Consider the following 17,556-nt stretch of genomic DNA (forward strand, 5'->3'; position numbering starts at 1 on the left):
AACTAAATGTTGTTTCTAGAGCAGCAACAGGATTTACAACAGCAAAGTCACTAATATCTCACTGGAAACAAATCTAACATGTCTGTAAAATAAATCCTATTCCTGACATCAACATACTGATTGAAGTTTAGAAAGAATGAACAGCTCAATCCCTCCAGTCCTCCTCCCTCTGATGCTGCTGGTAGAGAGGAGGACTGGTCTGTCTCCACCAGCTGAGTTTATAGTGGCAAACTAAGCTGAACCATCCTGCGTACAGGGTCGCGGGGGGCTGGAGCCAATCCCAGCTTCTCTGGTCATAGTGACTTTCCCAAATTGGATCTCTTATGGAAATGAAACTCCCCAGAATACTTGGCAGAAGATATCTTGTCAGATTTTAATAAATTCCTCATACTAAATGAAATGAAACTAGTTCATATGAAAATTTCACATATATACTATCCTGTATTAAATTGTTAAATAAATTTAAAACAGATTTTTCAGCTTTATGTTCTTTCTGTAAACTAGACGTTGAATCCTTTAGTCATCTTTTCTTTAATTGTACTTATTCTCAAGAATTCTGGATAGAAGTTGCTCTATTGACTTTTCAGAGATTCAACACATTAACACCAAAATTTGAAGACATCTTGGTCTTGTTTCTAAATTGTAAATTAATGATTCATCAATGATTCTGTACTATTATGTCTTATTGGTAAATTTCACATGCATGGAACGCTTCAAAGCACCCCGTCATTTCATCTGTTCTGTATTGAATTACAATATGTCTTACTCAGTCTCTAAAGTATTGTCAAACAAACCAGCTATTAAAACCTCTTTAATAAATTACTCAGGGCGCAACTGTGTAGCTTACACTTTACAAAGTGTTTGTCACGGTCAGCCATGTTTTTCGTTCCCTTTCGGAGTCAGGCATCACCACGCAGCTGGAACCTTTTGATATACAGTCTATGGCTGCAACGCTTTAAGGTTGATTGTCAGATATTTCAACTTGAACATTTCCGAGCAGTCTGGAACGCGGCATATGCTTCAATCCAGCCTTCTTAGCTTTCACTTTTGATTTCAGTCAGTCGGACCTGCGTCGTGCGTTTTCTCTGTTTGTATTTTCCCCCCACTTTACGACTATTCGACAGCTAAATAAAGCAGAAACGATAGACAGGTTTACTATTAGGACAGGCAGTAAGTTATTTGACTGGAGTTATTATTTCGTGAAAAGAGTTTCGTTTTCGTCAGTCAGGTCATGGCGGAGATTTACAGTAACCGCCCGATAGAAGACAAGGTAAGGAATATTAAAGTATTTGACGAGTGTGATCGTTGGCCTACTTATTGGGAAGGACTGTAGTCCGGTTCAGCTGGTAACAGGGCTATTCCTTTTTGTCAGATGGACGGTGGTCTGGAGGAGGAGGGAAGTCAAATGGAGGAGGCCAAGAAAGAGCTGGAGACGTGGAAGGTAAGACGCATAGTTCAAAATATTTAAATATGGGATTCCAGAGTGAAGTAGGCTACCGTTTTATTTCAACACCGAAGTAAGTTTAGGTCGAACTCAGCATACAGAAAGAAAAACGCGAGTCGCTCAACGCGGAGTTTCAAAACAGTATCTGGCAAAATACATTGCGGTATGGTGTAATATTGTAGCCTACATTTCTGTTCAAAAAGGTAGGCTTCCTGAGAATTCAACAGTTCCGTGAAAAGCATCAAGTTAGTAGAACGCAGCACTCAGATCCTTTATTTAAATTAAAGGACCACCAAGGGGGAGAAAATACTTAATTATATAAGTTAACTTCCTGCATTCTGTATAGGCTATATAAAGGTTCAGTGTGTAAGTTGTAGTGACATCTAGTGGTGAGGGCTGCGAATTGCACCCCCCCTCCCCTATCCAAGCGAGCCGTAGATATCATCTATGAGATAAAAGAAAATACCAGTCAAGAAATGAGGTTTCTTTTATATATATATATATATATATATATATATATATATATATATATATATATTATGTAAAACCAGATGTTTTTTTGAATATTATTGTTACTTGTTCATTAATAAACAACAGCCAGATGAAGAAATGAAGTGCTACATCATGTCTCATACTCCTGTAATACAGTATTTTACATCTTGGGAGTGTTGGCTCATCTGGACTAACATACCAAAGTAAATGAAGAAATTCTCTAACACTATCACATCTAGTGCATCAAGTATGACCACTGACAGATACCAGGACAATGTAAGCCTCACTGTTTCTGCAAACATTACCAAAATGTCTATTTTAATTTTTTTTTAAATACAACAGAAACACAAAGTAGTACTGACAGCCAAAATTTCAGCTTGTGGTAACACGGTGTAACGTTTTTAATGGGCATTTAGCATGTGAAAGTACAAATTATATATTTGTGTGCACAGTGGGAAGCAATATCCAATAAGTTTTTTTAATGCAAATTCGGAAAGTATTTATTGTTGGTCACTTGATAGGCACACGGTCTTGTTATATATTGTTTTCCACCAAGGCAGTAAAATGTGAAGTTTAGCTGCTGATCTGAGCTTCCCTGCTGTTACCGTTTCATTACCGATAATATTCATCAGCTGTTTGACTCAGGAAGGCAACAGCACTTTTCTGTCCACATAACAAACCCATAACAGAGGCTGGAGAATAACTACATGAAGTTACAATCCAACTACATATTTTTTCAAAGTTTAGCTGGCTGATCTTAGCTTCGATGCTGGGAAGCTGCTGTTTTATTGCCAATTAGCAATCAGCTGATTCTCAGGAATGTAACATACAAAGCTAAAACAGCGCTGGAGAGAGAGAGAGAGAGAGAGAGAGAGACTACATGAAATTAATCCAACTAACATAACGCCACAAGCCAAAGAACAGCGCTGGAGAATAAACCAATCCAACTAACAATAAATGTTTTCCTACCAGTCAGTAAAAGTTTAGCTGGCTGATGCTTCCATGCTCTAAGCTAACGTTACGGTTTTATTGCCAATTAACGTTACTGATCAGCTGATTGTGTCGTTAACGTAACTGGCAAAGCCAAATCACAGACTGTAGAACTGTGTGCTCCTTCAGTTGTCCAAATGTCACTTCTCTTTTTACTTCTAATAAACCAGAAGACTACTCAGAGACTGTATATTGCTATTATTATTAGTCCTTCTTCTTCTTTGTACGCATTCAATGTAGTGACAGGCATCTACACTACCGGAATTACACAAGCAGAAGAAGCACGCCGTGATGACGAAACGCGCTCTGTAGCGCTGTTTGTTCGTTTAAGACTATGGTAGAAACATGACGACAAAATACCGCAACCTCCATAGGAGGGGGTGCCCGCAGTTATGTAGATAAAAATGTCTTGTTCTAAGGTAATAAAAACATAATGGTTCATTATGTATGGTCTTTATACACCACTGAGAACATAGTTATGGATCTCATATTGCATTTCTGTCAATAGATCCTCAGAAATGTTACACACTGAACCTTTAAGATAAAGAGGTGGTATTATGCTCATTTTCAGGTTCAAAATCTTATTTAGGGGTTGTACCAGAACAGGTTTACAAGGTTTAATTTTTTCAAAAAACACCATTTTTTTGTCATACTGCACATTGCTGCAGCTCCTCTTTTCACCCTGTGCTTCCTTTTAGCTATGGAGTGATACATCTTGTCTCTTAATGATCTTTGTTGGGAGTTGCACATGCGCAGTTTGTAGTTAAGGACTACTAGCCAATCAGAAGCAGAGAAGGGTGGGCCAGTGAGAAGCCAGAAAACATGCTTCATTTCAGCTGTATATGTTGCCGACTAGCTTGGCAACATGTACTGGAGCAACGAGAGAGTTTCAGAGTGAGTTATTAAGCTTGATTTATACTCCTGCGTAGGGTCTACGTGCGTCGGTGTATCCGTCATTCCGAAATTACACCCCCAAACACCAGTCGGCAGTAGCGCTGCAGCGTCCACTGCGTTGACTTTTGCCGGCCGAGCAGGCTAACTTCCGGTTTAGCGCTCCGCTAACATGAATAGTAAAAGTTCCCTGTTTCGTCACAGGGATGAAAGGGAAACGACTGGACTACAAACGAGCTGTTTTCAAGCAGTTCAGAGCAGAGTTTTCTGTGGGAAATGAATTCTTTAAAATTCAAAGACCAGCTAGAGAAAATATCCTCAAGTAAAGTTCTGGAACATCATAACGACTATCATTCAGTGCCAAAGTCTTGTTGTATCCACATGTATGTAGTCAATAGCTTACTTTCAAATCAAATAAGTACAATTCAATCATTTTTTAACAATATTTTCTATCAGTTTTCATATCCAACTATAGGGACTATAAATAACTATTCTAATAATAAATTCTAAATTTAAGTAAGGTAAAAGCTGTATTTAAAAATATGACGTTTTTATGTAGATTTTGAAAAATAAGCCACTTCATTTCAGAAAAATCTAATAAAAAGTGAGGTTTGAGTTTCCCCTTTTTCCCTCTCCTTTATTCACTTTTTTTGTGCATGTAACAGGTTTGCAAACTGAAAAAGCCCAAAGTCCAGCCCAAGGGGACTTCCCATCTCCCACAGAAAACTCTGCTCTGAACCGCTTGAAAACAGCTAATTTGTAGTCCAGCCCTTCACTTCCTTTACTTGTGACGTCACAATGAAAACGCGTCATAAAGCTTGCCAAGCAGCTTGCGGGGGTCAGGCACGCCCTCAAACTAAGCTAGTCTGAGCGGAGGCCCTTTGGCTCCACTCGCCTTTGTTTGGTTTTCCATTGTAGAAATGTAGTACCTGCTTCCAGGTTCTTTTTTTCGTATCACCTCCGTCGAGGTTCCAAGTGAGCTGAGGGATACTAAAATGTAACGTGAAAACACGACAGACTGCTGATTGGTCAGAGAGAATATTCATTCGAATATTGACAGTTTTACGAGAAGTGATGGCGGAACAAAAATGTGCTTGAATATTTTCGGAGGTGAGGAGCTCCACAAGTGGCTGCGGGGGAAGCCTGCGCCGACCCGCGGGAGGAGCGTGTGAGGCCGGCCAGCCGCCCGCTCACAAAGCCCTCTGCTCCCGCCGTCACACAGACCGCTGCAGCAACAATGGCAGAGGAAAACACAGGTGGAAGGTTTTCATACCGCTTATCTGTCTTTACATTCTGAGGAAGGTTGAAACGTTTTAACTTAAAAAAGAGAAAGCTGTGTGGATCACTGGTGTGTGTGTCGCATTGAACATTACGTTGCGGCAGTTGTGTGTGGCGTCGCTATGACGAAAAGCTACGTACTATCTCTGGGTACTGTCTGCAATGGAAAACGGAGCAGGGCCGAGTAGAGTCGAGTCTATCGATTTGCGCTATGGTAACATTTTTCGGCAAGACAGCATAGATCGTCAGAACACTGGCAACAGTTCAACATTTAGTCCTAAAAGACGATGCAACTCCGACTCTGTTTGGGCCTGGAAATTCACAATCACAACCTGTAAGTATGCTTTATTGGTTGTGAATTATATTTAAAATAAACACAGCAATGTAACTTCACAGACTGTTCAAGTGCGGAGTTGTTGTAAACGTTGGCTAACATTGCTAAAGTTATAGCTATAATGCTAACGTTACACCTGATGTGAAAGCTACTGAGCAAACGTTGAAATTGTTTGGCCAATTTTTGGCAGATTGAGTTGAAATATGGTGATTTATGTAGTGGTTTATGGTAAGATATGGAACAATGATGAAGGACTTGTGAGTAACTTATACCATTTGCTAGGTTACGGTCGCAGTCTGAAGCGGCTTTGATTTGGATCACACTACCTTGTTTCTTACGACCCGCCCTTCTTTGCTTCTGATTGGCTAGTAGTCTTTACCTGGGATCTGCGCATGTGCAACTCCCAACAAAGATTTTGTATATGTAAGATGCATCACTCTGTAGCTCAAGAGCGGAGTGTACAACACACAGGGTGAAAAGAGGAGCTGCAGCAATGTGCAGTATGAGGAAAAATATGGTGTTTTTTGAAAATTAACCATGTAAACCTGTTCTGGTACAACACTTAAATAGGATTTTGAACCTGAAAATGAGCATAATACCACCTCTTTAATTGACTACCCCTGCTCTATATAGTCCATTTACTGTCGATTTGCAGTCTCTTCCCTCTTGTGGTATTAATCCAGTTTTTCTGCCTCCACTGCCACTACAATTGAGGTGAATATAATTCAGTTTGTGGTGTTCACAGAATTAAAAAAATACATTAAGAAAATTCAACAACATGTGTTCCCGTTAATGGCGTAATCCACCACCATCATCTGGAACTGGAACTATTTTCTCCTGAACAGTTTCTGTGCAGCCTGTCCTCAGGTCTAGCTGGAGTCTTTCTGAACTCTTCCTGCTTTATCTTTAAGACTAAAGCAGAGAAAGCTGATGATGTGAAAGCCAGGCTGATATTGGAAAAACTGGAAGAGGATGAAGCCAAGACAAATGCCCAGCAAGAGATGTTTGCTTGTGTCAAAAAGCAAGAGGATTGTCAGAAGGAGTTCAGTCAAAGCATGAATGCAGTGCAGGTACAGTAACATCTACAGGCTGCTTGGAGGAAATTAGATGAGAATAACAAGGAACTCATTAATTTCTTCCTCTTGATTCTTTCACACAGGATGAAATTCAAAAGCTTGGTAAACACAAAGCGGATTTGCAGGACAAACTGTGGAGATGTCAAGATGAACTGGAAGCTAAGAGGGCGAAGTCTATCAAACTGAAGCAGAAATTTAAGGTGGGAATGAAGAAAGTCCTCAGGACCCTCCAATGTGCAGCAATAAGACTACATTAATTACACCAGTATTAACATACAAAATAATTTTTATGATGTCACAGATACAATTATTGTCCTGTAAGTCTGTGTGTTCCTCCACCTCTAAAGATTTACGCCCAGATTCCAGACACAGAGGTAAAGTTCAGCGCTCAGAATAAAGAGGAGAGGGAGGACGATAATCAGCCAATCAGAGGAGTGTTTGCCATCAGCCAGAGACCGACTGTGCTTCTGCAAAACGGACAGGCACTTGTCACCTTTGAAGAGGAGAAAGGTACACGTGACTTAATCTTCTCTACTACTTGTTAGACTGTAATATGATAAGAAGCTGAGTTTGTTTCTAAAATATTATTCAGATTCTTTCTAAAGTAGAAAAGTAAATCACTGAAGTGAACTGAACTTTACATGACCCTAACATGTGTGCCCACCTGCATTATTGTTTATTCATTTTCAGTTATGTAGCTATTGAGCCAGCAGAGGTTGCTGCTGTTTTGGACATGTAGTAGAAGATGAAATGACTAGCACAGTAACAGACGAACATGTCCAAAGTGAACTCACTGGGGATTAGGGATGAGGATCATTTGTTTTATGTCAGTGCCAATACGTTACAGTAGTGATACCAAACCCATACTTTAACAATACCTTACTGTGATGAGTATACCTATCTCTCTCATTTTTTTCTGTTCTCCAGTTGCCTCTCAAATCCTGAAGACTGCCAAGTGCTCTGTGTCCTGTGACAGCAGTAGTTTGGAAGTGAAACCAAAAAGAATAACCATGGATCCTGCTGTTAAGTTTGAGGTACATTTTGTGCAGTGATGGTGTTTTTACACTTTCAGGCCATGACAAGTATTGCTGCACATCAACAAACAGATTGTGTGTGTGCACGCCAGACTTGGAAGCGAAGCTTTACTTTAAAGTGTTTAAAGTTTTAGCGTACCAACTCATTTCCTAGCATCAGTACTGCCTTTCAGAACAGCGGTGCACATTGTCCTGTTATTCCATTACACTGTATTTGGTAAGTATTGTTTGCGGTGACTCCCTGTAATTGTTGTGTGCTGTCATCAATGAAGGTCCACCTCGATGTTTCCAGAAAGGAGCTCAAGGTTTCCAAAATCCCCTCTTCCATGCCAGAGGAGAGAATGAAGGACCGGCTGGAGATGAGTTTCTCCAGGCCCAGCAGAGGAGGAGGAGAAGTGGAACGTGTGGAGTACGATGAGAACACTGGGACAGGACATATCACTTTTCTCCACCCTGGAGGTAAAAATCATTTACTTAAGCCCCTTCTCCACTGCATGGTACCAGCTCACCTTGACTCCACTTGCCTTTTTTAGTTTTCCATTGCGGAAAAGTTGTACCTGCTACCAGGTTTTTTCGTATCACCTAATACTAAAATGTGACGTGAAAACAGCAGGCTGCTGAGAATCGTCACCATTCACTGCATCATCATCATTGTGCACGCCAGACAGTTATATTTTACAATTTTCACACATTATTTCATCACTAAATCCGCTACAGAGAAATTTTGAGGTGAGAAATCAGCTGTGTAGATTTAAAAAATTTGCAGTTTTACGAGAAGTGATGGCGGAACAAAAAATGTGTGAAAGTTTTCGGAGTTGAGGAGCTCCGCAAGTGGCGGCAGGGGAAGGCGACCGGCAGTGTGTGTGGCCGGCCGGTTCCTGCAGCAACAATGGCAGCGTAAAACACAGCTGGAACGTTTTCATACTGCTTATCTGTCTTGTCTAGGGCTGAAACAATTCATTGATTAAATCGATTAATAAAATGCATTGACACAAATTCTTTGCATCGATGCTTTGTTTAATCCATATAACTGTTAAGAACACTGTTTCACACAGACAGTTATTACTGTTGCACATCGTGCTTTTGCTGTGAACATGACGTGATTATAATGGCACTGAGAAAATAGCGAGAGACAAAGAAAAAAGTGTCCAAAGTATGGGATTATTTCAAGCTAAAGAAAACAACAACTCTGTAATGTTACCGTCCGTCTACCGTAAAACAAAACTAATGTCGCCTCGGCAACAGCACGACGGCAGCTGAACAAAAAGCAGCCGGTGTTCTGCCAGCGGACCACAGACAAGGTAACAGCAACTTTAGCATTTAACTGAAATCATGAGTTGAAGGCTAGACAAAGTAAGCTGCAGTCCTCAGCTGAAAATGTGCACATGTGCGTTTGTTGTTCTCCTTTTTGGACCGTGAGTTGTAACCTCACAGGCTGCGTCTGAAATCACCCACTACTCACTGTATAGTGGACTATATAGTGAGCTCGCCATTTTTTAGTGCTGTCCGAATATATAGTGATAATTATTATACCCTGTATAGTCCACTCAGTGTATCCCAGAATGCAATTGGAAAAGTAGTGTACAACCTATGGTCACCAACCAAGCCCTACATACCATCATGCTGATAGAAAAAACTGATTGTCCGATGGCAATAAGGCAATAAACGGCGCCAAAATAACGATCGGTAGTGTCCAAAACTGTTTTAGTAATTTTTAATAATGCGAGTGAGCTCACTGTGTAGTGCTCTACATACAACTCCTTACAGAGGGGTAGGGAGTAGTGAATGAGTGGGGATTTCGGACACAGCCACAGTCATTCGTTAACTGGGAATGGGTGCGCCGTTGCCAAGCAAAGGTACTTCTTAAACGATGAATTGTTGAAATAATCTATAAAAGCTTTGAATACTAAAATCATCGTTAGCTGCAGCACTAGTCTTTACATTCTGAGGAATGTTGAAACTTTTTAACTTAAATCAAGAGACAGCTGTATATGGGTCGCTAGTGTGTGTGTCGCACTGAACATTACGTTGCGGCAGTTATGTGTGGCGTCGCTATGACGACCAGCTACATTGAGGGGTACTATCTCTGCGTACTATCTGCAATGGAAAACAGAGCACGGCGAAACCGAGTGGAGTAAGGCAAGGCAAGTTTATTTGTACAACGTATTTCAACAACAAAGTGCTTTACATTAAACATAAAAGCAACACAGGGAAATTGAAAAAAGAGTTTCAGCAGACCTGCAGTTATGTGGGAGTTTGTTCCAGATATATGGAGCATAATAACTGAATGCTGCTTCTCCTCGTTTAGTTTTGACAGAAAGCAGACATGCTCCAGACGAGCTGAGAGGTCTGGATGGTTCATAACGAAGCAGAAGATCAGAAATGTATTTTGGCCCCAAACCATTCAGTGCTTTATAAACTAACAGCAGGATTTTAAAATCAATTGTCTGACGGACAGAAAGCCAGTGTAAAGACCTCAGAACTGGAGTGATGTGATCCACCTTTTTGGTCTTAGTGAGGACTCGAGCAGCAGCGTTCTGAATCAGCTGCAGCTGTCTGATGGATTTCTTAGGGAGCCCTGTAAGGACACTGTTACAGTAGTCGAGACGACTGAAGATAAATGCATGGATAAGTTGGTAACCTGCTGAGACATAAGTCCTTTAATCCTTGATATATTCTTCAGGTGATAGTAGGCTGAATTTGTAATTGTCTTAATGTGGCTGCTTAAATTCAGGTCTGAGTCCATGACTACGCCAAGATTTCTGGCTTGATTTGTGGTTCGTAACATCACAGATTAAAGCTGAGCACCAAATTTTAATCATTCTTCCCTGGCTCCAAAAACAATAACTTTATTTCTGGCACATCCAATCGTTGACCTGCTCAATACGGTTACTCAGCGGAAGACATCAAAACAGTTATTTAGTGCCAAGAAAGCACTAAGCTGGTGAAAAACAGCTTTTTCAATGATTTTACTTAAAAATAAAATCAAATTAAATAAAAATTAAATTAAATACCAAGATGGCGCTGCAGACGGCCACCTCGGGATTACCCTCCGTAGTGCGTTTTGTGTTTTTGTTAATTAATGCTGTGTTCTGCCGTCCCTCTCTGGTAACTTTTACCAGAGAAGAGCTCTTAAACATTGGACTTTCTACTGCTCGTACTATTCCACCGCTCTTTAATGACCCTGGAACTTTCCCGGAGTTATTAGTTGGAGGAGCGGCAGCTCTGTTTGGGATCCTTTGGAAACGGCGCAGGGGAAAACGTGCAGGCGCGCTGGTTAAGCTGAGACTCCCTTCAATCCACCTGGCGAATATCCGCTCTCTGGCCAACAAAATGGACGAACTGCTGCTCCTCAACAGAACTAACTCGGACTTCTGCAGATCTGCTGCCCTCCGTTTCACCGAATCCTGGCTCATCGAGCACATCCCAGACAGCGCACTTCACCTACCGGGATTTAATCTCATCTGCGCAGAGCTCACGGGAAAAACACGGGGAGGCGGACTCTGTTTCTATATAAACAAAGGTTGGTGCACAGATGTCACAGTGTTGAAGAAATCGTGCAGGCCTCACCTAAAGACATTATTTATAATCTGTAAACCGTTTAATTCACAGCAGGAGTTTTCCTTGTTTGTTCTGGTCGCTGTTTACATTCCACCTCAGGCCTGTGTTAGTGAGGTGTTACTACACCTGGCCGACCAGAAAACTAACGAAAAGATGGACCAACGAGTCAAAGCTGGAGTTACAGGCCTGCTTTGACTGCACTGACTGGAGTGTTTTTGAGGCTGCAGCCACTGACCTGGACGAACTAACTGACACTGTGACATCTTACATCAGATTTTGTGAGGACATGTGTGTGCCGACTAAAACCTTCCGCACATACAACAACCAAAAACCCTGGTTCACAGCGAAACTCAGGCAGCTTCGTCAGACCAAGGAGGAGGCCTTCAGAAGTGGGGACAGAGTCTTGTACAACCAGGCCAGGAACACACTGACTAAAGAGGTCAAAGCTGCAAAGAGGTGCTATGCTAAAAAGCTAAATACGGACACTCTCAACTACAGGAGACCATCCCTCAACACTGCTGGTACTCAACGATTGGCAGACGAGCTGAATGGTTTCTACTGTAGGTTTGAAAAGCCCAGAGTCACACCTCTCCCCCACTCCAACACCATCTTCAAACAGTCACCTTCCCCCTCTGACCTCACACCTGCACTCAAGATCTGTGAAGAGGACGTGAGCCACCTCTTCCAAAGGCAGAAGATCAGGAAGGCTCCTGGACCTGACGGTGTCTTACCATCGTGCCTGAAAATCTGTGCGGACCAGCTGGCCCCCATCTTCACTCAGATCTTCAACAGATCACTGGAGCTGTGTGAAGTTCCCTCCTGCATCAAACGCTCCACAGTCATCCTGGTCCCAAAAAAAACCTCCATCTCTGGTCTGAATGACTACAGGCCTGTCGCCCTGACATCTGTAGTCATGAAGTCCTTTGAAAGAATGGTGTTTGCCCACCTGAAGGATATTACAGGCCCCTTGTTGGACCCCCTGCAGTTTGCCTACAGGGCTAACAGGTCAGTGGATGATGCAGTCAACTTGGGTCTGCATCACATCCTGCAACACCTCGACTCTCCAGGGACATATGCAATGATCCTGTTCGTGGACTTCAGCTCAGCGTTCAACACCATCATCCTGGACATCCTCAGCACCAAATTCACCCAGCTCACTGTGCCAGCCTCCACCTGTCAGTGGATCACAAACTTCCTGACTGACAGGAGTCAGCAGGTGAGGCTGGGAAACCCGGACTATCAGCACTGGCGCCCCCTAGGGGTGTGTGCTCTCCCCACTTCTCTTCTCCCTCTACACCAACGACTGCACCTCAGGAGACCCATCTGTCAAACTCCTGAAGTTCGCTGACGACACAACAGTCATCGGCCTCATCCGGGACGGTGGCACGTCGGCCTACAGATGGGAGGTTGATCAGCTGGCTCTCTGGTGCAGTCAGTCAACAACCTGGAGCTTAAGACGCTCAAAGCTGTGGAGATGATCATGGACTTCAGGAAAGAGCCCCCCCACTCTGCCCCCATCACCATACTCAACAGCCCTGTGTCTGCTGTGGAATCCTTCAGGTTTCTGGGATCCACTATATCCCAGGACCTGAAGTGGGAGCCCAACACCATCAGGAATGCCCAGCAGAGGATGTGCTTCCTGTGTCAGCTCAGCTCTGGAGATTTGTTTTCTGCCACCTGCGTTAAGCGTTTTGACACTCACTTTTTAGAGTTTATAACCAACGTGGCATTTCTCCATGGAGATCTTCTCTTACCAGAGACCACCTTCACCTTGGCTGGTGCAATGGCATCAGTAACCTTTGTAACTTTAGAATTGAAATTATCACCGACTGAGACCCGTGAGAGGGCGGGTGTGGAAGAGAAAGCCTCGATTAATTTTTCACAAGTGTGTTCAGTGATATGCCGTTTTGTGATTACCTCTGTTTGTACATTAGTGTGCACGCAGATAGCACTCTCAAAGAAAACACAGGAATGATCAGAGAGAGCAGCATCAGCCACCACAACCTTGGAAATGTCCAGACCCTTGGAGATGACCAAGTCCAAAGTGTGCCCCTTATTGTGTGTGGGTTCCGTCACATGTTGAGTCAGTTCATAATTATCAAGAACACAACACAGTTCTTTAGTCCCTCTGTCCTGGGGGTTGTCAACATGGATGTTAAAATCACCAACAATAACCACACAGTCAAAGTCAACACAGACAGCAGTTCACCAAAGTCATCAAAAAAGTTTTCATAGTATTTAGGGGGCCTGTAGATATTTAGAGAAATGGCTCAAGAAGAGGAATTCAGCTGAAGAGCCACATCTTCAAAAGAAGCAAAATTCCCATAAGACATCTTTTTGCATTGGAGGGAGTCATTAAACAAAATGGCAACTCCACCTCCTCTCTTATGCACTCTAGCTTCTCTGAAGTTAGGAGGGGTAGACTCGATAAGGACAGCTGCACTGTTATCTTGGTCCAACCAAGTTTCAGTTAAAAACATGAAATTAATATTGTGAGTGATTATAAAAATATTGATTAAAAATGTTTTTCCTGCAACAGACCTGACGTTTAATAAAGCTAAATTTAGTTTATCTGGCCCACTTTTTGCAACAGGTTGTGGTTGACGAGGAATTAATGCTAAATTTGCAGGCTATGTTGAGTGCTTCCTGTTTCTTAACAGAAAAAGAATGATGAGTGTGTTAACTATCAAAACAGGAATGGAGAAGACTACCAGCACATTGGGCCCCGGCTTGTCCTGGGAAGAGTCATGAGTGCCATTTTCCTTGTAGCCTGGACCCAGCACGTATCAGACAGAGCTTTCTGGGCTTTTCCGCCATTGCGGAGCAGGAGGGCGGGTTGGCCGCTGTGTTTGTGACACGTGTCAAACCTGTAGGACTTAGAACCAGCGGTGGAGGTGGACAGTGAGGGGGGTTTAGGGTAGAGGGAATGGGAGTAGAGCGAGCGAAGGTGCGGGGAGTAAATTTGGTCCCAGCAATAACCAGCTATTTCATGTGATCAGTGAAGTCCAACAGGGGGGAGGAGGGAGAAAGGGTGTCTGGAGAGAAGGGTGTCCTAGATGGGGATTGGGGGGGTAAAGATGGTGAATCTTAACTGTTGGTTTTCAGTGAGGGAGGTGGAGGCTCTTTCTCTTGGCTCAGATATCTCCCGTGATCAGAGCTCTCTTCCTGTGGGGGCTGAGGTGGCTCTCCTTCAAGGTTTCTGGCGTGTTGTGTTATGTCTTCTTGTTTTGATTCCTCTTGTCCTTGGCAGAGGGAACAGATGAGTGACGCAGACAGTAAAACAGGTTGGAGCTGAACAATTTTAAAAGGACTTGTTAAGTCGAAGTCCATCTGCCTTAAAAAGATGTATGCGGTCCCATAGAAAGTAAAAATTTTCAATGAATTGTGAATGGACAGTACATGCCGTTGAGAGCCACGTGTTCAATGCCATCAATCTGCTGAATCTCTCAGCTCCTCTTTGGATTGGCAGTATAGGGCCACTGATAAACACCTCAGCATTCAAAGAGCTGACTGTGTTCAACAGATTATTAAAAGCCTCTTTCAACACTTCAGACTGTTGCTTCAAAACATGTGTTGTATGATGTTTTTCACAGCAGGATGTTCAGCCACGATATGCAGGATTCTTTCTGCCAAGTCAGACACCGTATCCTTCGGAAAGCAGAGTATTTTGGTGTTCTTACTGCACATGCTCCTTACATTGACAGCAGCTTCACCCACAATCAGAGTTTGAGGCCCAGTCGTTAGCTTTCACTGCAGCCTTTTACTTTCTGATTTACTCTCAGTCCTTACCTTTCTGTGTGAGGACGGGAGATTATCCAGGTCATCAGACGGAGATCCAGGGTCCTGCAATAGTGGTAAAAATCTGTTCTGTTGTTGCACACTAAGTTGTTGTGGAGGTTTGTTGCTAACTCTCCCTTTCGCAGCTGTCCACGGCTGTGTCCTACTAAGAACTAAGGGTTGAAGAGGCGCTCTGCCTGCATGATGATGCAGGCCAGCCAATCACATCACAAATCTCAGAACGCTGGGTTCTGCCTGTTACTCGTCCTCCAATTTCCCCAGGGAATGATTTACTCTTAGGCTTTGCACTAGGCGAGTTCCAGGGAAGACTCCCACTTTCAGATTAATTACTCAGTACACAGGCCTTGTGCTTCTTCGTAGTCTTGTTGGTGCTAATTAGCCATTTGTTAGCATGCTCTTGTCCACTGTTTTGGGTCCATGGCAAAGTAGTGTCATTCCCACATAGTCCATTCACTTTCACATTCACTTCTAACCTGTGGATCTTGGTTTCCAGCACTGCAGTTTTCTGTAGAAGTTTGTGGATGTCGTCAGTGGAAAAGGGGGGGGCATCTTGTTGCTAATTAGCATTAGCTATAACTCCAGTCACTGCAGTACAAGCTAGTGCTACTGATAGGCCGCACTTAGATCATAAAAGTGTTTAAAGTATGGCAATAGCCTACTTTATCTGAATAGATGACAGTCCCCGTGATTTAAAAGTATCCAAGAGCTGCTGCTCATAATTTCTGGCAGGAAAAAGAGTTTCAACAAAAGAATGCGAGCAGAGGCAAGAGCAAGCAGCAAAGCATCTGCACTGTAAGAAAGCAGGAAGCGAGTTGAGTCAAGTTGAGCTGGTACTGGTAATGGGAAAAACGGCATTGGACAGTGTTGCAGTGCAAATGTCTCCTTAGTCAATTTACACCCACATTCTGTGTGTATTTAGCTCTTTATTTACTAAAACTGGAGCTCAAGAACCAATTCTGAAAAGCAGTTACAAAACTGGATTTGTTGGGACTGAGGAATTGATTAGTCGTGTCAATGCTCTTATATTGTTAACCATGTAGCATAGCTGGGCCCTCTTCTAGAAATGTAGCTTAAGTATACTAAGCCAAGCTAACATTGTTAGTGAGCTAAAATTATATTTACCTCTCTCATCCTCAACTTGTCAGTCAGTTAACTTGGCTCTTAGAACACATCTTAACCTAATTGCTACTCCGATAGGTCCCATAGAGAGCTGCTGCTCTTCCAACTAATAACTCAAAGAAAGTTCCAGGTTCGACACACCATTTACTGTTTACCATGTTATACATGCGCATGCATCAGAGGTGCACTCCTGGACTTAAACACATAACACTACACCTACTCTAGTAATCTGTAATCTTTGTCTGATGAAGGTGGCAGCATCTGGAGGCAACACCTCTAAACACACACCTTCAAGTGCACCACAAGAGTGAGGCTGCCAAAATACAGATTTTGAGCGAACATATGAATATATCTTCTTGTAAAATGTCCTGTGTAATTGATAACACTGGTGTGTAATGGTAAGTGTATTAATCGGTGGGAAAATGTCCTTGCCATGGCATACCTTGTGAACAAGTCCTTTGCCACCCAAGAAGTGGATATGACTGCCACCAATTATTATAATAATGAATGTTTGGGGTTCACCTTGAAAATTCTTAGTTAGACAACTGTGAAAACCCTGCACTTCTTAAGGTGTAAGTCTAAGGGATATAAAGATATAGCATTCAAATAGTATTTGTGTCAGCCTGTGTCCATGTCAAGTCCTATGTATGCCAACTCGTGTCCATTTAATTTTGTATCTATGTAAACTCCTGTCAATGTCAACTCTTATCCAATGTCAACTCTGTGTGTGTGTGTGTGTAACTGTAGTTGCTGAGAGCCTGGCCCTGAGAGGGAGGTACCGTGTGGATCTGGAAAATGAAGTGAATGTGGAGGTTGGACCCATTTACAAATACCATCTGCGCAAATTTCAGGTAAGATACAGTACTAAGACTGGGTATTCCTCTCCTGCTTTTGTTTTCCCATACATACTCCATAATACATACTCCAGTGTAGAACCCTAACAAACCACACTGATCACAAAAACGATTTAAACCCAAAGACTGGGGTTGGAATGAGCACATGATTTCATCTGTACATTATGATGCAGTTTTTGTAAATAATTCCACCCTTTATCTAGAGTCACTACTAAATCAAAACAGCGAAAATCTCATCTATCCTTTCATTTACACATGCAGTATTTACTAATATATAACATATAATACCACTTCCATGGCAATTCATGGCATTTCTGAAAAGCACAACTCAACTTAGTTGACTGAAAATATTTTAGTCCAGACTTAATATTTTAGTCCAGGGAATTATTGTACTTTTTACTCCACTACATTTATCTTAGCAGCTAGATTTACCTGGCTTTTTGATTAAAATGTGTATACATATGGTACGTATGTTAGACTGTATACATAGTAGGGGTGTGAAAAATGATTGATTCTTTGATGCATTGCTATGCGGATAAATTTTATTTATATAGCGCCAAATCACAACAACAGCTATCTCACAGCGCTTTTCATAAAAGAGCAGGTCTAGACCATACTCTGTGATGTTATTTACAGAAGCCCAACAATTCCCACCAAGAGCAGCACTAGGCGACAGAGGCAAGGA

General features: G+C 42.4%; 1 protein-coding gene across 3 annotated transcripts in view; it reads left to right on the forward strand.

Annotated features, from left to right (window-relative positions):
* Nucleotides 1–17,556, forward strand: part of nmi (N-myc (and STAT) interactor) — a 37,240-nt gene that overhangs the window by 1,228 nt on the left and 18,456 nt on the right. Inside the window, exons 1-8 of one of the 3 annotated variants that reach the window (XM_046054235.1) lie at nucleotides 906–1,270; nucleotides 1,373–1,441; nucleotides 6,341–6,499; nucleotides 6,589–6,705; nucleotides 6,853–7,015; nucleotides 7,433–7,539; nucleotides 7,812–7,998; nucleotides 16,765–16,868. In XM_046054235.1, the coding sequence (XP_045910191.1) occupies nucleotides 1,232–1,270; nucleotides 1,373–1,441; nucleotides 6,341–6,499; nucleotides 6,589–6,705; nucleotides 6,853–7,015; nucleotides 7,433–7,539; nucleotides 7,812–7,998; nucleotides 16,765–16,868 (945 nt within the window). In that variant the 5' untranslated portion in view covers nucleotides 906–1,231. Of the gene's footprint in view, nucleotides 1–905; nucleotides 1,271–1,372; nucleotides 1,442–6,340; nucleotides 6,500–6,588; nucleotides 6,706–6,852; nucleotides 7,016–7,432; nucleotides 7,540–7,811; nucleotides 7,999–16,764; nucleotides 16,869–17,556 lie in introns of those variants that run through there. The other 2 variants (XM_046054237.1, XM_046054236.1) reach the window with 2 other exon arrangements.

Source organism: Micropterus dolomieu, linkage group LG07, assembly GCF_021292245.1.
Source record: "Micropterus dolomieu isolate WLL.071019.BEF.003 ecotype Adirondacks linkage group LG07, ASM2129224v1, whole genome shotgun sequence".
In the NCBI taxonomy this organism is placed as follows: Eukaryota; Metazoa; Chordata; class Actinopteri; order Centrarchiformes; family Centrarchidae; genus Micropterus; species Micropterus dolomieu.